Genomic DNA, 24,392 nt, shown 5'->3' on the forward strand with positions numbered 1-24,392 from the left:
AAACCACATTTAATGTTTTATCGCTTTCAACAAATATGCGAAATTTCAAAACGGGCCAATATATAAATTCACGTATAACTCCGGAAATTTTGAATACAAAATTGTAATTTTCTCAGGTATACTTAGAAATACGTCTACTTTAAGATGATGGTAAAAATGTTACTGATTACAATTCAAAAAATGTTTTTGAAAAATATATAAAAATTATTTAAAAATACAAATTTTAAAATAAAACATAAAAAATGGGTGAATTTTATTCGGAATGAACCTGAATTTCGAAATGTGAAAGGAAGAATCAAATAAGTTTAATAAAAAAACAGAGATTAATAAATATATACCAAACTCAATTTAACATGGTGGAGCTAAAATTTTGAGAGCTAAAAATTACCGAAAATTTTTCGTTTAATATTTTGTAAATTATGGTGTTAAAAAATATGATGGAAATTGTTAGTTTTTTTTTTTTTTTTTTTTTTTTTTTTTTTTTTTTTTTTAAGAGTTGATGGTTTTATAATGTCTCTTTAACTTCATTGTACGAAGAGAAGAAAGCATTATAATCGCGAAATATTTTGGGTATCATATTTCAAAGAAAATATTCATTTCGACCGCTTTCGAATCCAACTGCATGATGTTTTTGCGTCGCATTTCTATGTACCGACAGCATGAAGGTCTGTGTTTTCCATAATGGATTAAAAAATGGATTTAAAGTTGGATTCAGAGAGGACTTTTCCCGTGACGTCTGTACATATGTATCTCGCATAACTCAAAAACGAGTAGCATCAACTGTGAAATTTTGTATATAGGACTGCTACAACTATTCAAATATAGTATATATATATGTGTGTGTGTGTGTGATGACCTGGAATGCGCATTCGAAGCTTACAACTCTCAATAGCTTTCGATGTCCGTCATATCTGTGTTTAAGGCATACAGATGAAGGCAACAAAACTGAATTTCGACAAACTATATATTCCGTCTTTATTTTCAAACATATCCAATTAATTTGGCATACACTTATTCAGTCATAATTAAATCTGTGTGTGTGTGTGTGTGTGTGTGATTATGGCAAAGCCTCGAGGGCTATCTGCCTAAGTGGAGGACTTTCTAAGGGAAACTGGCTCGTATACACGTTACACATGGGGAAAACCACGAAAACGCCCATGCAGCCAGCCCGTTCGCGGGATTCGAACCTCGGACCGAACTACCAGTGTTCAGCAAATTTACCGCTCGGCCACTGGTGGGCCCCTATAATTAAATCTGATAAATTGCTACGTACATTGGCTTTTAAAAGGGAATGACGAGGGCAGTTAAACAAAGGTAAAAGCGACGCGATGTTGACAGAACAGCAGATAGAGAAAGCAAGAAGAATGACACAATTAACTATCCAAGGTATTTATACTAAATTTGAGGTATAAGTAGAGCTAGTCTGTGACTGGTCAATATTAGTTTTAGTTGCCCTTTTCCATTAGTGTTACATAATGTAGAAAGATCTCGAATTTGGGTGAATAGATGAATATAGTGGGAGGTCACCAAATCTAGAATGTTAATTTTGAGATCGCCAATTATTTTTAAAGCAGCTATCGTATTTTTTTATATCTTACATATATATATATATACCCACTCTGTTATTCTACTCCGTGAGTTCAGTTTTTTATTCTTATGTGTTGGTAAATTCGGTATTTTTTGCTTTAAAAGTGATTGAAATATGTTGTTCTTATGTTTCGGTTACGGGTTTTATGCCTTTAGTTAATCTGCATGCAATAGTTGTAGAATTATCAACAATTTACAAGTTATTTAAGTGGACTAAGCCTAACGAAGCAGTCATTTCTTTACATTTGAAACTTAGCAGAATAGTGAATTAAGCCAGTTTCTGCACCTTCAGTGTCTTTTTGCCGATTGGGACCAAAAGTAAACTTTCAGTTTCGTCAAAAATCAGACTCCTTGCTCGTTGGCCGAATTGCTTGTTTTTTGCAATTTGCTTATTCAACTGCTTTAACTATATTTGGTGTTTAATGTTTTTCTATATTTTTTTAATTTTTAATGAAGATGATTTGAGTTTTCATGTGTTTTTGCCTTTCCGCGAAATGAAACCTGAGTTAACTGAATGAGAAATGTGGCCCTAAGGAAATTCGAGGAGAAACGTTTAAATGAAATTCAGCAAAATGTTTATAATCTAATACACCGTACAAGGAAGTCATGTGGTGTCTACATCATAATTTTTTCTTCAGCTGAGTATTAAAAAGAGATAAAATTCTTTCTAATCAAATAAATTGCTGAGTTGATGTTAAGAAAATTCTTTTTCCTTGTACAGGAATAACATTAGTTTTTACAGATATGAGAATTATTTCCTTTGCGTTTCATTAAGTAAAATACATTGGTATATTAAATTTCCGTAGACGGTTAGTCACTGTACCGTAAACAGTTACGTTAGCCTTTCTTTTATCGTAATAGGTGTTTAACAGTTCTCTAGCGGGAAAAGAAATCTCGCTTTTATATTATATTCATTACAGCTGGAGCCATGTGACAATTTTCGGCAAATATCTTCGTGAAAATTTAGCGGAAATGTGTGGAAGATTTTGCCTGTACACTGCCAAAAAAAAAAAAAAAAAAAAAAAAAAAAAAAAAAAATCTTAAATGTTTCAGATTTTAAATTACGTCCAAAGGGGCGTTTTTTAACATTTTGTGTGTTACATTTCTTTATTAAATATCATGTTCCTCGCACTTAAACCATAAGATCCAGTGCAACAGCAATATCGCAAAATAGTTTTAAAACGAGCATATCTTTAGAATTTCCGATACAGAGACTCACGCGCTGGAGATAAAAATGTTTTTTCTGCACAACGTTGCCATTGCTCGCTTTGAAATCCTTGAGTTTGTTAATCAAAAATTCGTCAAAGTTTCAAAAAATAGGAAATCGATCATAAAACAAATTTCAAATTTCAAATTTGGTCTTCCACATGCTCATATTCGTTGGAGGATTACGTTATTCAAAATTCGATGACTCTATGTACCGTTATTTTATCACAATACGAGAAATATACATACATTTATGCAGATTTTTCATTATTTAATTTCTTCAAATATAATGCAGGACTCTAACATTTTGTGGCAACAGTTTGAAAAGTGAACCGACATTTATGAGTCCGACGCAAAATGCCAAAACGAAACTAATAGTCCTTCGGGATTCAAATCCCTTTGGACTAAAAAAAAAAAAAAAGGAACAGTTCTATGCAGTGGCTCCAAAAGTGTTCGTACAGTTATGATTTTCATTGAAATAGGGCTCTATCCAGTAATTAAAAGTAAACTTTCTGAATAAGTTTTAAATAATAAGATCTATAATCTATTCGTAACAAAATTACATGAAATATTGTTTAAATATAGCGAAACTTTATTTTTAAGAAATTAATAATAAAAAAATCACAAACATTTTATCTCATAAAAGTCTTCGTACACTGAAATATTTTTGGATAAAATCAAAATTAGAATTATCGTTTACCCTTTTTTTTTAATTTTTGCATTGTAGTAACATTTAAAAATAGTTTGCTTTAATTTTTTTATTGTTTACTTCATAATATTCTATTTATTATTGAAAATTGCGTCCGACGTTTAGGATTTGAACATTTTATAGTTCGGAATAGGATTCTGAGGAAAAAACTGTAATTGCTTATTATCTGATAAGAAAGAAACCGATCCATGGTAACTTGAAAATCGATCCTATAGTGGACCACATTACTAAACTTTACAAGCATTTCTTCAAAACTAGACTGCCCACCAGCGGCCGAGCGGTAAAGACGCTGAACACTGGTAGTTCGGTCTGAGGTTCGAATCCCGCGAACGGGCTGGCTGCATGGGCGTTTTCGTGGTTTTCCCCATGTGTAACGTGTATACGAGCCAGTTTCCCTTAGAAAGTCCTCCACGAAAGGCATCCCTCCCTTTAGGCAGATAGCCCTCGTGTGCTTTGCCATAATTAAATACACCAAATACACCAAATCAAAACTAGACTAGCTATGATATTTCAAATTTTTCAGAATTTCTTAGCTGCCAAATCATTCCAGATAATGATTTAATCAGATCATTTGCTACTCACATGGTTACAGACCACAATTTCGTAACTTAGTTCTGACTGCCGACGTTTACTTTTTTTCTTGCGCGATGTGACTTTTATCTTTCGTCGCTCTTCATCTGATTGGTACACATGTAGTACTAAACACAATGGTCTTCTCACATTTACCTTAATTTCTTGAAACTTAGAAATTCTCTTGTTGACTCTTCAAAGTTATGAACCCTCAATAATTATTTTTTTATCTAGATTATTAAAGCCCCTTCGGGGACCACGCAAGCAACTTAATAGCCCGTATCCATATCCGTTTCATAGTTAGAGCTTCTGACAGCCTTGCTCTCCCAAACTTTAGCCATATTGCTAACCGACGTTATAAGCGCGCAGTTAATTTGCTTGATACAACTTAAGAAGCCTATTGTGTGTGTAGTCTCAGACGGCGTTATGCTTAAATTTGAATTTAAATTTAAATTAATAAAAATACTCGCATGTGGTGGAATTTATTTGTGTAGCACTGTTAGTTTTCTAGAGTTATTGAAAAGATTATTTTAACCTTTATAAGACTTTGCCATTTTGCTTCAAACTACAGCTCGCTTGTCAGTCTTCTCAATTTACATTAACAGTGTCAGATTTCGTAAATGTTGCTACTGTCTGACATATGTTAAAAATGAAAGCAAGTTTCCTAACAAGATATTTGATTTAAAAATATAACAATGCGTAAAGAAATGCATAATATATTTAATAATTAATAAAGAGATTGAAAAAAAACAGGGTCTAAGTTCTAATTTAAGAGCTATATTAATAATAAGTTGATATAGCTATTATGTTTCTAATATATGTAAAAAAACCATCGTACCCAGTATACTATCTTACTATTTTTCAATAAATATCAATTATAAATTAATCTTGTCTTTTATATCATTATCAAAGCATAAATCTAGAAAGGATAACCTCAGTAACTTTCAAGTGTACCCCATAAACTAATAGACTTTAGCTTTATTTATATTATTAGTCCAAAGGGATTTGAATCCCGAAGGACTATTAGTTTCGTTTTGGCATTTTGCGTCGGACGGATAAATGTCGGTTCACTTTTCAAACTGTTGCCACAAAATGTTAGAGTCCTGCATTATATTTGAAGAAATTAAATAATGAAAAATCTGCATAAATGTATGTATATTTCTCGTATTGTGATAAAACAACGGTACATAGAGTCATCGAATTTTGAATAACGTAATCCTCCAACGAATATGAGCATGTGGAAAACCAAATTTGAAATTTGAAATTTGTTTTATGATCGATTTCCTATTTTTTAAAACTTTGACGAATTTTTGATTAACAAACTCAAGGATTTCAAAGCGAGCAATGGCAACGTTGTGCAGAAAAAACATTTTTATCTCCAGCGCGTGAGTCTCTGTATCGGAAATTCTAAAGATATGCTCGTTTTAAAACTATCTTGCGATATTGCTGTTGCACTTGATCTTATGGTTTAAGTGAGAGGAACATGATATTTAATAAAGAAAGGTAACACACAAAATGTTAAAAAACGCCTCTTTGGACGTAATTTAAAATCTGAAACATTTCAGATTTTTTTTTTGTTTGTTTGTTTATTTTTTGTAATATTGCCAAGACAACTGCAAATAGCGTAAAATACGTCTCATTTATAATTAAAAGTGCGTTTAGGATATTATAATATCAAGAGCTGTAAGGATATTATCAGGTTGTCCGGAAAATAATGCAGGCTTTTGCAGTTGTTTATCTTTCCTGTACATTTTTAGCAATAAAAATATTTTGAATTACATTGATTTATATATCATTTTGAAGCTGTATATTTCTATAATAATAATTTTGTTCCAAAATTATTTTAAAAAATATTTACTAGGTGTTTTTGTTTAGATGTCAAAACGGGATTTTCTGCAAATTTAATTTTCTGAGTACAAGCTAGGCCACAGCGCTGCACAAACGGCTCGAAATGTCAATGAAGTATGGGGTGAGAAAAGTGTTAATAAATCTCCAGTTCAACGCTGATAACAAAAGTTTCGTCGTGGAGAATTTGACCTGGAAGATCAGGAGCATCGTGGACGTTCTTCAGCTGTCGATGACGAATTCATCTGGCTGTTGTTTGATCCCAGAAAATATGCATGCAAACGCAACAAATTTAAGCGGCTTATAATATTTTATCAGTTACCTTTTTCGATTAAATGTTTATCAACGCATAGATTGAAAAGCGTTTCAAATCGTATCTGCTTTCGTTTAACATTTAAAAGCTTTACTAGTTTAAGTATACGATAAAAGTATGAAAAAAGCTATCAAAATGTCAAATCTTCTCGTATTTTCTCACAACTCTTTAAAATTTATTTTTAGAAATTTTGAATCGAAAGCTTTAACTAATTAAAACGTTTTCAAATATTAAGCTCCAAACTTAGTCAATATCTTATGTTACTTCCTTGATTTTCGTCTTTAAACTGCTTGAATCTTACGCCTCATTTGATAACTACACAAGCTAATAAATACTAAAAGACATGAAGACAGTAACATAGTAGAGATTTTTACTTTGAGAAAAATGTGTGTATTTTTCTTTTTAGGATAAAAAAGATTAAGATGTGATAAAAGTTTTCTCAAAAAGTCATTGAAATGGAAAAATCTCTTCTCTAAGGATTAAATTTTAGTAGGAAGTACGCTAAAATATGACCTTCTTCCCTTTCATCACCAGACTGTAGTATTTGAGAAGACAAAACGTTTAGGATTAATGATCGTAAAAAGCATTTATACAAATAAAATTTCCTCACAGTTTGAAGTTAAGAGGCTATTTTAAATTTGAGACAAGCATTTATAATTCCCTAAATGGTGATTGATGAGTTATAATACTTCTGAAATCACTCATGCAAACATATATTACTAAGAAATAAATATCACTGTATAAATAGTCGTTAGCCTAATAAACACATTCCATGAAGGTAAATGTTATTTGGGTTATTTAAATATCTCATGCCTAATAAATTTATAACAAAATTATTAGTTTTAGATTTTAAACTCGATAATTTATTTTTCCGTTCAAGACAGCATTTAAGACTATAAAAATGTATATTTTTTGAACAGACCAGACCGATATTTTTTTTTTGGGAAAATATATATATATATTTTTTCAATTGCCGGCAATAGCCATTATAGGCGTTATACGATACTAAGGCCGGAAGGTGTGGTCACTTAATTAATGAACCACCTACTAATGGTTCACCGTTACTTCCTAGTTTAGTTTAGTTTAGTGACGGAGGACGTGGGCACCACCCCTTTACCATTATGGTTAATTGATTTAGCGCCACGTCCACCCTTATCTAAAGCTGACTCATGTTAGGATCACATGAGATCCACTCATAGGGCACATTGAGTAGTGTTACAAAACATAGATATTAAAAATGGTTATATCTGTGTGAACACAGTACTTATGAGTTATGAACAAAACTTTAGCAAGTGACACATAAGATTACAATTCAATACCTTAGCAACTAATTTTAGCAAGTTACATATAAAGTTTACAATTCAATACATAAAGAAGATATATCATACATAATGATTATATTATACTGTTGTGATTGATAAGCGACAACATTGTCAACATGAATTTACTAATGTAAAATTCAACATTTAAACTCAGTATACAAAAACCGAAGAACATACAAATGCTTATATTTCATACATTGCCAACTTAAATTTATAGAAGTATAAAAATGCTTAGATCTCACATAAGTCTCTAATTATTCTGAATGTCATTGTTAACTTATATATTACAGCTTACTACTAAAGACACAGTTATTATATTAAAATTGGATATTAATACAGTTAAATGAATAATTGCACTTAGACTATAAATACACTATAAAAACATTAATTCTATACAATTTCTAAAATGCAATGATTCAAAACAATGATTATATGCGAATATTAAAACAATGATTCATTATAAATATACAATGATTCAGTAATATTGCTTAAATTAATGATAACACTATTCATATTATTAATTTACTGAAATGATGTTACATATTACTAGCAAGCAATTCAATAATAAGATATGTACAATTTTACTTACACATTGGAAATGCTATACAAATAAATAATTCAATACAAGGATACCGTACGATTACTCATGAATAATTCAATACTATGATTCTATACGATTATTCAAATGCAATGATTCAATACAACAATTCTATGAGCTTCTTAGAACAAAAATCTATATAATTATTTAAAACGTCAATATTATTGCTCAAATTAATAAAAATACCATTTATATTATAAACCTTACTAGCCAAGTGACACAAACATTTAAATTACACCATTAATTAATCATTACAGCAATGATACTACATGTTACTTGAAAGCAGTTAATTATAAATTATGTACTGTACAGTTTTATCTTGCACACTGAATATTATAAATAATGTAATGATGCAATACAGTGACATTATACTGCTTCTTTAGACTATGTACCAAAGCAATAATTATATGCAATTACTGAAGTATAAAGATTACGATACAAGTATTCAGTGATTTAATATATATACTCAGATTTGTAATAATTTTATATATGTTATTAATAACATTTAAATACATGTAGTCATCTAAGTACCTATTATAGTACTGATGTTACATTTACCTTGTAAAGAAATCAATTGTTAAATATGTACAGTACAGTATAACTTGCACTTTATTTGTTCATTACAATTTAGTGATTCAATAGAATGATTCTTTATGACTACTAAAATATAATAATTTAGTACAGTGATTCTATGCATTTACTAAGTACAATGATTAATCATACCAAACCAGTTAACACAGTGATACTATAAAACAATACTATTATTCAATATAATTACTCTAATTAATAACAGAACTATTCCGCTATCAATTATACTAGTTAGATAAACATTAACCCGGCGGAAGGCGAACCAAGAAAAGTTACTAGAACGGGCTCGTGGGGTATCACATACCCCAATATTTAAAATACAATAAAAATAGTATTATTTAGTTTTAAAACTTTTTTTTTTTTTTTTTGTTCTCGTGTATTATAAATAAGTGAATAATAACTGGGTTTTAAAAAATTAATTTCCGAAATAATCTTAGAGTTAAAATTAAGATAAATGAAAATAATAAACATCATGCCTCTAAGTTTCATTGCATCTCTAATACACCATGCTTTTTTTTATTTTTCACACTTTGAACGAAATACATTCATGTGTTCTTGGCACAGAATGTTTTCACATTTTAAACATTGCATTCACGTTCTTCTGTCCTTGGCCCGAAGGCAAAAAGTTTAACACATCTTCCATACTTAGTTGTTTCTAATTTCATGTATTCGTTTTAATTCTTCATCAAAACTTCTGCTTTTGTTTTGCATGCAGTACGTCAATTTCTTGGAAAAGTATTAATCTCTTATCTTTGTTCAATACCTTTTTCATTAATTGTAATGCTAAGTCCTTCAAAAACAGACTTCTGTTTCTTGTTGGTGGATTAGCAGTTGAATGTAATATAATTCAAGCATTTATTACAGCAACATTCAGTGCAGGAAAGAAAATTACCATTGGCCACCTTCTCGTTATTCTGGCAACTGAATAATTGGCTGATATTTCATCCCCCATATCCACTGCTCCTTTAGTCATATTATTGAAACATATAATTCCTAACGTTTTATTTTCTCCAATAGTATCATCTATAGTATGATCGTTATATAATGTTATAATGATCGTTATATAAAGCATAAGAACAGTTTTTCCTTTTTTAGGAACATCAGGAATTATTGTCTTATCTTTTTCGAAACCAAAACATTGTAGAAAATATTCTTAGTTTCATATTCAGTTTCCGAAATGCAATCTTCATCGCTTTCAAATATTTCTAATAAATCTCGCATGCGTAGCATCTCCAGTTCATAGGGACTCATTCTTTTTACCATAATTCAGTTAGACATTTTTCAGAATTTAATGTCAAGTACTTTAAAATCACTTGCGAGTAGAAATATTTACTGTTACACTCTAGAAATAAATTTCTGAACTAAATATTCAGTCAGAAAAACACTTACACGGACAGGCGCGTGGGGTGTGTCATACCCCAGTTCCAACAAAATACCGATAAATCTTTTTCTGAAACACACAGGCAGAGAAAAAGTGGTTCTGAAAGTCAAACACAACTAGAAACTCAGCTACTGAAAGCAGCACAGAATTTCAGTTTCACTAGTTAGGAATATTCCACTTTTATGTAGGGTTGGGGTATGATACACCCCACGCGCCTTCCCGAGGGTTAAAAGTAATAACCTTATCATGTATACGATCATCAATACGATTAATCTCTTACAATATTTCAAAACTATGATACAATGAATTAATACTATCTTTTTGCATTTTCATTTAGTACGTATTCAACTTTCACATAACTTGCAAAGAAATGGACTTTGCCCTAGACAAAGCAGGAATAGGACTTTGTTGTACCTTACTTCAATACATATTATTACTCTCAACGTATTTTCATTATTCTAGTATTAGCGCATCTATACTTGGCAAATAATTTTCACGTTTTCATCGCAAGAATACACTTTCTTGATATATAATTTACTTCATCTATGTTTATTACGTTTCAACGTTATTGTGTATTTCTCATATAGAAAATAACATTTTCATGTTTGTTTAACTTAGATACTAATCTAAGTCGCGTAAAAGAGCTTATATTCTTCTATTTCCAGCCAAAGGCCACAGAGCACATCGCCAACCCAGAAGTCGAAACTCGTAGCGATTGATGCCTCAAGAACCACCAGCGATATCCGATGTTCGGACGTAAGTTGGTTGGGTTAGGTTATTTAATTACGGCAAAGCCTCGAGGGCTATCTGCCTATCGGACGTAAGTAGAGGAAAGTGTCATAGGGCGAGGTCTCTGATGAACAGCCATGATAGAGGATTAGACGAAATAAATTCCGATGACCAACATGGCAAGAATTCATCATTCAAACGAGTGGTTGAATGCAAAAAGTACGAAGCAGAAGCTGCTATAAACCAAAGTTCAAATTTATTTTTATTAAAGTGGAATTCTTGGTTTATGTATAGATAGGTGCAATATTTGCTAATCTTCTTTATTTCAAGAGAAGAATTACAAATAGTTAGTTACCTGTAGTTCGAAACCATTTTAGCTTATGAATTTTATTGTGCTTTGTAAAGATTGTTTTGTATATTGCATTTTCTTCTGTTTGCAATATTTCTTCTGAAGCAATACTGAAGTGAAACAAGCCGTTCAACGCTTCTTCCATATGCAAAGCCCTAATTTTTTCCTGGAGGGCTTTTTGAAGCTTATCAAGCGATATGACAAATGTCTCAATGTACTTGGTACCTATGTGGAAAAATAAAGGTATGTCATATCTTTAATGTCTCATTCTATTTTTTGACTTTCATGCACAACTCTGACCACAGTCGACAGGGGAAACTTATTTTTCAACTTACCTACGTATAATATAGGTAATATACGTCTATCTATAATACAGGTAAAAGAAAGCCACGCATGAATTTATTACAAAATAGCTTGTATAGTGATTTTATTAAAACCCCAATTGAATTTTAAAAAACTCAATTTATTAGTCACAAAACCATACTTGTTGGTAAATGTATATTTGTTCTGAAGCAATAACGTATTGCCAGAAGATTGTAAAATTGATGTAGGTTAGAACAAATTAAAAAAGAAATTGTTAACAAAGGTGAGGCTATGTGTATGAAAGAAAATACAAAAATGTTAGAGGCATATTCTTATCATGTTCCTTATTCAATAGGCCCACTAGTGGCAGAACGGTAAAGTCGATAAACACTGGTAGTTCGATACGAGGTTCGAATCCCGTGAAGGGGTTGGCTGCATGGGCGTTTTCGTGGTTTTCTCCATGTCTAAAGATTACACGAGTCAATTTTCCTTAGAAATTATTCCTTAGAAATTCCTTAGAAATATTCCCTTCTTTCCATCAATTAGCTCTAAAGTTGCACATATTTTGCAGAAGTTTAACTTTCGGGTTGTTTATTCTCCCATCAATAAAATTCCAACTTCTATACTCAAGGACCCCATTCCGGATATGAATTCCTGCGGTATTTATAGGATTCCTTGCCAGTGTGGTTTAATTTACATTGGCCAAACTAGGAGAGCCTTAAAATTTCGCGTCAAAGAACATGAGGCATATGTTAGAAAAAAGGAAACACAGAAGTCTTCTGTTGCTCAACATTGTTGGTCCGAAAATCACACTTTCAATTTTTCTGCTGCCAAAATTATTCAAAAAACATCTTCCATTGGAGAACTGGATTTTCTAGAGGCACATTCATAAAAATCTTTCTGTTCTAGTTAACGATCCTAATTCCAATCCAAATTTGCCTTCGGCTTTTAGAGAAATTATGTTTTAGTTCTGGTTTCGCCAACAGATGGCGCCACTTGCTTATTCTTGTCCAGGCTTTCTTATCTTATCTAAACATTATTTCCTATCTTGTTCATTTGCGGTTTTGCAGCTGAAGATGATGGTTCGGTAAAACCATCGAAACTAGTCCTGTGAAAATTTTGTAGGTATAACGCTGATTTTTGTTGTTTGACTTCTGAATTAGTATTTATTCGGCGTGTTATTGTGTCTTTCCTTAGAAAGTTCTCGACGAAGGCATCTCTCTCCTTAGGCAGACAACCGTCGAGGGTTTGGCCTTAAACAAATAAACCAAATCAAGTCTTCTTCAGTATACAGGCTACTTTACACAATTTTGCTTAAATTTCTTTTCAAATTAATAAAGGCTTTGAAATGTCAATTGTAAATTATTCCGTACGAAAAACGTGCATTAACATACACCAAAATTATTTTTATTTACTTCATTCAAAAAATAAACATTTTTTTTCGATCAGTTGTTTGACTAGCATGTCTTTCCAAACAGATTTTTATTTTAAAATTTTGCTGAGAATGATTTAAGTGTTTAGGAGAATTTAATTTTAAAAAATCGGAATATAATAACACTATTTTTCGAACGGATATTAGTTAAACTGAGAGGTAGTATTGACAAGACTCTAAGTAAGTTTTGAAAATTTAAATCTATAAACCTCAGATTACAATTTTAAATTTCAGTTAACTTTTTAAGATTTAAACGAATTTTTTTTTTTAAAAAATGTGAAAGTGTTCAGATTTTAATGGTTGCACAATAGGACTTGTTAAGGTTTTTACTCCCTCTCTGAGTTCACAGTCTACCGGTCTGCAGTATTATTATTTCCAGCTAACCTACTTCCCTATTTTAGCTTTATTATTAATCAGCATTTTCTTCGCACTTATGGCCCACCAGCGGCCGAGCGGTAACGTCGCTGAACACTGGTAGTTCGGTCCGAGGTTCGAATCCCGCAAACGGGCTGGCTGCATGGGTGTTTTCGTGGTTTTCCCCATGTGCAACGTGTATACCAGCCAGTTTCCCTTAAAACGTCCTCCACGAAGGCATCCCTACCCTTAGGCAGATAGCCCTAGTGTGCTTTGCCATAATTAAATATACCATACCATACCTTCGCACTTATGCCATATATAATTCAAAAACAAAATTACAAAAAATTTTAAAGCAGCATGTGTTTAGCATTCCCGATGCAGCTCTAAGTGCCAATTTATATATTTTTTCAGTCTTTTCTCAATTGATCACATCAATATTCAGTTTTCTTAGTAAGATGGCATGAGAAACTCCTTTTTGTCTATTTATTATTAACATTTTGAGAGTTAAATGTATTATTTAAATATCAAGTTCTTCGCGCATACTCCACATACATTTCTATTCGACAGCAATATCACAAAATATTTAAACACAACATATCTTAATAATTTTCGATAGACAGTCACACGCCCTGGAGATAACAATGTTTTATTCCGTACAGTGTTGCAACTGCTTGCTTTCAAATCGTTAAGTTTTTAATAAAAAACTAGGTAAAGTTTTACAGAATACGAAGCAGGTAATTTAACAGATTCCAGATTTGGGCTTTCAGATGCCCATATTCCAGTGGACACGCATGTTATTCAAAATGTGATGGCTCTAGTTACAGTTGTTTTATCACAGTGCGAGAAACATACATACATTTATGCAGATTCTTCATTATTTAATTTCTTTAAATGTAATGCGGAGCTCTAATATTTGGTGGCAACAATATGAAAAGTGAAACGCCGTTTTATAATGGACAATGCAAAATGCCAAAATGAAATTAATAGTTCTTCTGGGCAAATTGCCGCTTTGGGCTAAAAAGTAATGAATGAAAAATTAATCTCATCTTCGTATTCAAATTTCAGTTTATTATTAAGAAATATTTAAGCTAAAGATTTCAGATAGGCGTATGAGCTTACTTCCTATAAATTTAAGATACAGAGCATGAAATTATTCCTTTAAAACCAACTTTTCAAAACTGCAATAATCAGATATGTATGAAAACAGAAAAACTTGTACTATTATTCCATCCTAAATTTGCAAAATATGTATAATGTTCACTTATTTAACAAAAAAATCTTTATAAGTTGGAATCGCTGTGTCTTGTTTTTCACAGACTATCTTACACAATAAGACCAACAAGCCAGCATTCCAAATATTCATTATTGCAAGGGTTATTAAAAAAGAAAGAGCGGATTGCAAACATGTATTTCTTCCAAACTATGAAAGATAGAAGCATGATTCTAACGTTAACCCTCTGACTGCTCAATTTGTGGACCGAAATCGCTTCAAAAATTGTGTAATTTTTCTTTTGCAAATTTTAAATCTATATATATTGGAGAATTGAAAAATGCATTTTTTCTTTCTAGAAAATATTTTTTATATAGATTTTTATCATGAGAAACTAAGTTGCCAAAAATACCAATATTTAAATGCTATCACCAAAAAACATTTTTTTAAGAAAATTTCAGTCGAATTACAGTTAATTTCTATTAAAAGGTAGAATTATAAAATTTAAGAAAATATAAAGCACTGAGGAAAAAATGCATTAAAAATGCAGTGTTTAGTATGATAGAGTTCAAAACAGGGTTCAAGGCAAAGTCCAACTTCACAGTTTTTGCACGAGATTCAATAACTCTAATTAATAATCAATTTAATTATTAATCTAATAAAAATCTAATTAATAATTCAATAATTTAATTAAATAATCAAGATAATCGCTGAATGTTTTCGAGCGGCGATTTCTGTAAGAAAAAAGCGGCAAAATATCGTGTTTGAGCGGTAAAACCACGTGCCTTCAAACGCCCCAATTTAGCGGACAACTAACGATATTTGTTGTCCAAAACGTAAACTAAACGTCTAATACTGTATATAATTTATTTCAGTGGTCAAATGGGGGAAAAACGGGATGCGCTCATCAATAAAGGAAGAAAAACACATGCCCGCGGAAATCGCGGGATGAGCAGATTTTGCTACATTTGAGTTGCCCGTGGAAATCGCGGGATAAGCAGCCAGAGGGTTAATGGACAGAGAAAATGCGTACAATTTAGCTAGGGTTAAATTTCCAATCATGGCCGCATGGCGCTGTTGTTTGCTCTAGTATTACTTGTCGGTTGGTAGTCTGTAGTGAAATGGCGGCGACAGCATAGCAGATGTCTTTTTGTGTTCTACAGTTGGCAAAACTAGAGTCTATTGTTGCAGTTCAGAGAGCATTTCGCCGTCAATTTAATAAACAACCACCGCGTCATAAGCAAATTTACGAGTGGCATCGAAAATTCGTAGAAGATGGTTGCATCTGCAAAGGGAAAAGCACGGGACGTCCACGCACATCGAACGAGAATGTCGAGCGTATTCGTACACTTTACGAAAGGAGCCCAAAGAAATCCACATCGCGAGCATGCAAAGAACTTAAAATTCCTCAACCAACGGTATGGCGAGTTCTAAAACATCGTATGTACATGAAGCCACACAGACTGCAGTTATTGAATGCATATGTTACCGTGAAAGACCGAAATTGGAGAATGTCGACTTTCACACCGGAGAATGTCAACATTCACCAAATATGTCGGTGAAAGATCGAGTATTGCATTACATTCTTGCACTTTCGGACCCTCACCGGTGTATGTCGACAATCACAGATATGTTCTGGTGAAAGTCGAAAAGAGAGATCATAAAGTGCCATAATAGTTTAAGTTGTTGCAATAAATAAGATTTGAATCACATAATTTAGTAAGTTTTTTATTACTGTTATTTTATTTTCTCATTTAGAACGTACTGTATAATTAAGTAAGTTTTTAACTTCTATTATTTTCCTTTCTCATTTTGAATGTATTGTGTGTCTTAGGTCCTCATGTTTTTAAGTTCTTATTTCAAGTCTCAAGTGCGTTTATTCACGACTGAATTACGGAGAAGAAAATATAATATTGTTATATGTTCAACATTCACCATTAGTACATGGTGAATGTCGACATTGACTGGTGTAAGTCGGAAATAAGAGTATTTGGAAAATATTTCGGACATACACCAAGAGACTATGTGAATGTTGACATTCTCCAGATTTCGGTGTTTCACCATAACACATACATTGAATGCATACCATAATTGTAAACTTTTCTCTGTCCATTAACGTTAGAATCATGTTTCTATCTTTTGTAGTTTGGAAGAAATAAATGTTTGAAATCTGGGCTAATCTTTGGAATATGGTAACAGGTAGTTTGGCGACATTTTGGTAAGGCGATAAAGGCTACTAGCTAGGACTTTAGTAGTGTACATGGATAAAGTCAAGAGGGTGCGCAATGCCATTTTTGTGCAATTCTGGGATGTTTTTTTAAGTGAAAATACATCGACGTGTACATGGATGATACCGTGTATGTGCAATTCTTAAAAAAGTGGGCGATTTTGCTATTTCTCCCAACTTTGCACCTCATCTTCGTCATGATTAAGCACTTTTGTTCTATAAAAGTTTTAGCATAAGCGTAATTCGGCTAGCAGATTGTTGGAAAAAAATGTTGAGTTTAAAAAAAAAAAGTGCCTTTACTTAGTGAAAACAAAATGGCTTCCAAAAAAACTAGCAGGTTGCTGTAGCAGGGTTGGTCGCCAAATTTTCGCCAAAAAATAGCCAAGTTACCATAATCCGAAGATTAACCGATATGTGTTCTTTCTTTTTGAATAACTCTATATTTCCTGCAAGTGAAGTGGCAAAGATTTATATTTTGTTTTAGGTCTAATTATTCCTGGAATGCGACAATTACTTATCATAACTAGTATGATTTCAAGATGTTAACCACTACGAAATCACTACGCAGACTCACAGGTATGCTTAAGGCATTTGCGAACGATGCGATACCCCGCTTGCAGAATATGATTTACTGTCTTTGAGAGATTCACTGAACATAGAACAGTGAGAAACATTGAGGGGTCTGGATGACAGTACAGCACCGTCTATAGGAGAAAATTGGAATTATTTTTAATGTTGGGAGGGGGAAAACATTTTATGAATGAATTTTTCCATGTTTAAAAGTTGCAATATATTTTCATTAATGTAAGTAAAATAGTTATTGTACCCAATGTTTTCATCAAAGATAATGCATTTGCTTGCGAACAGAATTTTTAAGATATATCATTCAGATTTTAGGGTGCAGAGACATGTAAAACAGCATGTTTTTTTTTCTGGAGGGTAATTTACTAAAGCTTTTTTAAATCAAAACTCTTTTTTATAAATGTTCTTAAGAAAACTTGAAAAATTTTTAAACCAAGAAAACAATTAAATTGACATTCGTTAAATGGTGATTCTCTCAAATTTAGTAATGATACCATAAAAAATGGAAAGTTTTATGTTTGAAACGTTTCCCAACGATGAAAGGTTACCGATTTCATGTCTTAGCAAATTAGAACTTATATGAAGTATCTTCCACCCCGCTACATTCTATCGCACTATCCATGGACCAAACGCCGTTTCATTTTCATATAACATTCTAATTTGCAGAATTCATAAATGCTTCGCTCTTTCTAGAAAAACAATTACATAAGTACATACAAATTAAATGCTTTTTTAAATAAATTTTGTTTTATGTTAAGCATGTATTAAAATATCATTTCCTTTTTCTGAAAACAAAACTGATATTTAAAACTAACGAAATTAATATGCCTGTAAAATAAATATATAAATCATAGACAGTTTAATCTCATACTTTTTCAGGTTAGTGCCTAATTAAATGATATTGCACTATATTACTTATATTCATTAGTAATAATGTTTTTTGCTTGTATAAAAAAAACGAATTTTAAATAAAGAAGCGTATAAAAATAAACCAAAATACAACATAAAATTTTATTCTCTACATTAAATATATACAATATTTACATAGTGTCTACATTTCTTATTTATGGAATTAGAAATATAGAAACAAACAACAGGGTAATATCGCTACAAAACTCATCTCTTAGCAGGTGATACACTACTTTTGTAATACAGGACCGGTAGTAAACCAAGTAGAAAATGTAAAACGGTATACAGTTCGTAATTATAAACCCTAACTTACCTTACAGTTAACATTACTATACACATGCATATTTACAATATTTACATTGTTTATAAAATTGATAGTATAAGATTTAATATTATCTTTCAATACGCTTATTGGTTTATATATACTATGTACTAATTATAAATATTATTGTACTTAAAGAACATAATTGATATGCATTTTAATGTTCGATTCAGGAGTTGTAACATTGCTATTTTAGAATTCTGGCAACAAGACGTATATTTGAAGCAAGTGCTGAAGTTGCGCCAGTATCTCAGATATTACCCCAACTTCTTGCCTTCCATTTATTGGCAAATATTTAAAAAATGCTATGAGCTTCAAAAAGCATCTACGGTATAGTAAAGTTTAGATGCAAATAATATCTGAAGTAGACAATCAACCTGGTTTTGAAAAATAAAGTTTTATAGTCTATGATTTGATTTAATTGAAAAAAAAAACTACGTGATATTTCCTTTTAAGGATGATGCATATGCTCTTGTGGTGGATGAGGACCATAAGCTATTGGCTGAGGTTCGTATCCGATGAATGCTGCTGAAGATGGAGGTCCAGAGTAGGGCATATGATGATGTATGGCTAATGGGTGAGAAGCAGCGTATGGATATTCGACGGAAGAAGAGAAGCTTGTAGTTGCTGAGCCTGCATGACCACCGTATGAGGTCCGTGCGCCATGCATGGGTGACGGACCACCATATCCGGCTGTTTCATATGATTGTGCGGGATGGACTGGGTAAGGAGATGAATATCCACCCATAGGTGGAGCAACATGTACTACCTCAATCATCCTTGCTCCTGACCCATGATGACTGTGACCATGGCCGTGGCCGTGGCCATGATGATGATGATGGTGTCCACCACCTCCTCCTTTCTTGCGGAGCAGCTTAGCAAGGATACCAGCAGCTAGCAGAAGCTCGATGCCATTCTGGTTTCTGTTACCATGATGGCCAGCCAAGACGACAGGGAGCAAGATGTCAATTGAAAGCAGGCAGGAGACTATCACCAAGCAGAAAAGCTTCCTGGACTGCATGTTTGAATTCTGTTTTGAGACAATAAAATATAAAACATTAAATAAGTATTTAAAAAGAGTTCACTACTAAGGTAATTTAGACACAAAAAAAAATCTGAAATGTTTCAGATTTTAAATTACGTCCAAAGGGGCGTTTTTTAACATTTTGTGTGTTACCTTTCTTTATTAAATATCATGTTCCTCGCACTTAAACCGTAAGATCCAGTGCAACAGCAATATCGCAAAATAGTTTTAAAACGAGCATATCTTTAGAATTTTCGATACAGAGACTCACGCGCTGGAGATAAAAATGTTTTTTCTGCACAACGTTGCCATTGCTCGCTTTGAAATCCTTGAGTTTGTTAATCAAAAATTCGTCAAAGTTTCAAAAAATAGGAAATCGATCATAAAACAAATTTCAAATTTCAAATTTGGTTTTCCACATGCTCATATTCGTTGGAGGATTACGTTATTCAAAATTCGATGACTCTATGTACCGTTGTTTTATCACAATACGAGAAATATACATACATTTATGCAGATTTTTCATTATTTAATTTCTTCAAATATAATGCAGGACTCTAACATTTTGTGGCAACAGTTTGAAAAGTGAACCGACATTTATGAGTCCGACGCAAAATGCCAAAACGAAACTAATAGTCCTTCGGGATTCAAATCCCTTTGGACTAAAAAGTCAGTTTTTGTTAAATAATCAATATTTTGTCATAATTTGAGTAGCATGCCTCTGATGCTATTCAGCTTTCAATTTCTATAAAATATCTTCAAGATTCGTTCATTTTAAGATGACAAAAATTTTATCATTGGAATTTAATAGAGCACTGCCGGATTATAAGCAGTACTTATACATATTTTAATTTGTAGATTTTCAAAATTAAGTGATCATGCAGAAATCTAATTTAGTTCTACTTTTCTCTGGTTAATAAAAATAAGAAAAATGTAAATTATAATGCATACTTTTACACGTACAGCTATAATTTGTATAAATAATATAATTTTACGAGATAAAAATTTATAGATTTATATTAATAGGAATTGAAGCAATTTAAAATTATAAAAATACCTTTTATATTTGCTTAATATCTGTGTATTCTAAAAGTATTTTTTAATTAAAAAGAAATTTCATTCATGTTCTGATAACGATCTTATTAGAGTTATGCCTTACCGTATATTCATCTCTTCAAACACCCTCAAACATTTATAATTTATAATTCACCAATTTTATTTAAATTCGTGTTAAAATACTGACATATAATTATTGTGGGAAATCATAACGTCCAATGCTGAATTAGAATACAAGATGACGTCACCATCACAGCCCAGCACAGTAAGAATCATCCCAGACAGCGCTGAGACCTGGTCGAGAGCGGACGGCAGACGTGAGCAGACGGCTCACACGTCTTCAAGAGTTTATGAACTTAGATTGTGCTTTTGATGTTATGCCTTTAGGTGTAAAAGGACTACATCATTATGTTAATCCTGCATACCGTTAACTTCATCTTTATATAATTTTCTTAATTACTTTTATTTCTTCCGATTAAATAAACCATTTAAATATTACTTCGTGCTCTCATGCCGTGAATTAAGTCAAAGTCTACATTATTCAGTTTCTAATATCAATAATTATTAAGTTTCTATATATATATGATTAAAATGAAAATAAATAATATAATAACAACAATATTGTGTAGAGTTATTCATGGCGTCCTTCTAAGCCAACACATGATTAATCTGTGAAAATTTAAAAGTAATACTGAAGCCTATAACACGAACATATTAGTTCAAAGTAGAAACAAAGAGCAATGCATTTAAAAATCCAAAATAAGTAAAACATGTTTAATAATAAGTATTGTATTTTTAACGAGAGTTAATAATTAAAATTTCACTTAACTTACAGTAGTTATTATAAATTTCATTTTTTATTACCAGGCTTCCTAGAAAATGTATGTTAGATTCTAATTTTAAGTGTTTTACTAACTTCTGCTGCTCAAATTTAAATGATTAATGAAGTGAAACAGCATTACTTTTATGCAAGTTACATTTATGCTTAATGTGACTTGCTTTTATATATTTAGACTCTCTGCGGGTTCCTTATCTAATTAACTGCATTCATTTCACTTCTACTTAGAACCAATTCTGTTAATTAAGTACCACAATTTCAGCGTTAAGCTGATCAGCATTTTAGCGTTATCTTGTCGCAATTTAATTCTTACTGAAATTTCAGCGTTTGTTTTGGATTTTAGCAAGGTTATTCTTTTTTGATATGAAACACATGCAACAACTTTTAATTTATATTTACATATTAATTTTATAAATCTTAGATAAGTAAAACGGTTTGTACATAAAGTATTTAAAAATATATGGATGTGATTTAATAAAAGAAATGCTACTCACGTTTTACGTAAAATGCATGAAATCAAAAGAGAAATTGATTGATAGTTGAAAAGAAATTTACACGATCTAATTTATTTCCCTGCCGCACAATAAATTGAGCAAAGAAGCCTAAATTAAGGTTACTAATTTTCTATTTTTTACATTAAGTCAAGCATTTGATTTCTAGATGAAAATATAATCCTCATTACAATCAAGAGAAGGGAAATAAATTAAGATGAAATGCATTTCTTTTATTGACAATTTCATGAATGTTCTTCAGAAATTTGAAGCTAAATTTCGTATGAAAGTGCTTAATAGAAACATGCTGCTTTAGATTATAAAAATGTTAATAAGCATTGCAGTAGACAACTAAAATAAACAATATTTTATATGAAATAGCAACTATTAATCCTTTGTTACTTAAATTTACGTCTTAAATTTCTTCATTGGCTAAAGTAATAATAAAAATATTTAAGTTAAAAATATTTATTTAATATATTTAGTTATATATTTATCTTATAAAGTTAAACATCATCATTGAAAAGTTAGTTTCATCGTTTCCTGAATGAAAATATTAATTACACTTTTATTTTTTCATAATATAAAGTATCATATATTTGCGTTATAAATTACAATAAAGATGAAAATAAATTAAGATGAAATGAATTTCTTTTATTGACAATTTCATGAATGTTCTTCAAAAATTTGAAGCTAATTTTGTATGAAATAGCTTAATAGAAACATGCTGCTTTAGATTATAAAAATGTTAAGCACTGCAGCAAACAACTAAAATAAACAAGATTTTATATGAAATAGCAACTATTAATCCTTTGTTACTTAAATTTACATCTTAAATTTCTTCATTGGCTAAAGTAATAATAAAAATATTTAAGTTAAAAATATTTATTTAATATATTTAAGTTATATATTTATCTTATAAAGTTAAACATCATCATTGAAATGTTAGTTTCATCGTTTCATGAATGAAAATATTAATTACAGTTTTATTTTTTCATAATATAAAGTATCATATATTTGCGTTATAAATAAGTGCTAAATCTCTACTTATGTGTAGCTATATGTTGTTTTTATGTCATATTTACTTTAAATGAAAGCTACGTATATGTATTTAATACAAAAGCTATTTTTAAATACTTATACGAAAGCTGCATGGTACACTAAACATGTAGTTTATTTTGCAAAATATAAAAAGAATAAATTAGATTTTAAAAGCATTAGAGTCAAACATCAATAACTAGGAGTTACCATCGAACAAATAAATACACGAAATTTGGTTTACACTTTATTTGTAAATGCTTACAAATATTTAAAGACACGTATTTGTTAAATTCAGGAGTTAGAAAAGGGAATTAAGAAAGAAAAATACTAAAATTTATTGGTTTAAAATTACCTCCAGTAATAAATTATATTAATGTTAGCATAATAAATGACTTTCCTTAAAAATAAGGTAGTAATTTTCAGTTAGCTAATATATTCGAAATAAGAAGTAACACTGTATAGAAAATACTAAGTAGCAAATGGCACAATGAAATTTTGTAAGCCACATTTTTGTAATTTTTTAAGCACAGTTACTAAATGCAAAATTAAATGAACAGAAATATTATCGACATAAATAAGAGAGCAACACATAATTGAAATTTTAACTACAAGTTGGAAGTTAACTTAATTTTCGCTTTTATTAAAACAATGTCCTATGTGTTTACTTGAAATCTTAGATAATGCTCGCTTTTCCGAAGAATTAAATAATTCTACAGAATAATTTTACTCCTATAAGAAGAGAGACCTACACATATTCTCAAGCAAAGCATAAAGAATTTCTCAAAACTTTCTACAAGCGAAAGTTTAAATGTCTGTTTCAAGCATTCTAAAATCTCAAAGATTTTTGAACAACTTTCAAGCTACTTCTGCATGAAACTCCACTCACCTGTTTGTGTAATCCAAGCGACTAGTAAGAGAATCCAATGATGTATCCAAATGGAAAGTGAAAGGTTTGTTTTTCAAAACGAAATGAAAGTGTACTTTATATATGCTCAACTCGTCGCACTGCTTAGTCGAGACGTCATTATCTGAGAAGGAAGAGTTGACGATGAAAGTGATCTTAAACCTTAAGGATTTAGCTAAAGTGGATTTAAACACAGGGACCCACCTTAGGAACTACATTCCTCCGCCCTCGGGGTGTAAAAGTGTTCACCGTTCCGACCGGCCGATCACACTTCAGATTCTTACCGTCTCTATTTTGAGTTTTCTTAAGATGGAGATTAAGAAAGATCTCTGATACTCGCTTTGGAATTAATATAAAGCACTCTCACTTTCTGAATTTGTTTCCTGGTATCATTGAAACACGCTTGTGTGAACAATATAATAAAATAGAAAGACATTTGTGTTGCAATTCGGTTAACAAAATGAAGCCGTCTGGAACTGATATCCTGATCATTAGAAAG

The 24,392-nt window shown here is 31.3% G+C and overlaps 1 protein-coding gene across 1 annotated transcript; it reads right to left on the reverse strand.

Moving 5' to 3' along the window:
• Positions 1-18,305: 18,305 nt before the first annotated feature.
• LOC118191548 (uncharacterized) lies at positions 18,306-24,027 on the reverse strand. The gene is made up of 2 exons (XM_035362347.2): positions 23,876-24,027; positions 18,306-19,569 (listed from the first exon to the last, which is right to left on the reverse strand). Exon 2 carries the CDS (start codon positions 19,558-19,560, stop codon positions 18,991-18,993), a length of 570 nt encoding a protein of 189 aa, XP_035218238.1. The 5' UTR covers positions 19,561-19,569; positions 23,876-24,027; the 3' UTR covers positions 18,306-18,990.
• Between the last annotated feature and the right edge of the window lie 365 nt (positions 24,028-24,392).

The sequence above is a fragment of the Stegodyphus dumicola genome, chromosome 3 (genome assembly GCF_044657685.1).
Source record: "Stegodyphus dumicola isolate Sdum_Otavi_A_Nest chromosome 3, ASM4465768v1".
NCBI classification, from domain to species: domain Eukaryota; kingdom Metazoa; phylum Arthropoda; class Arachnida; order Araneae; family Eresidae; genus Stegodyphus; species Stegodyphus dumicola.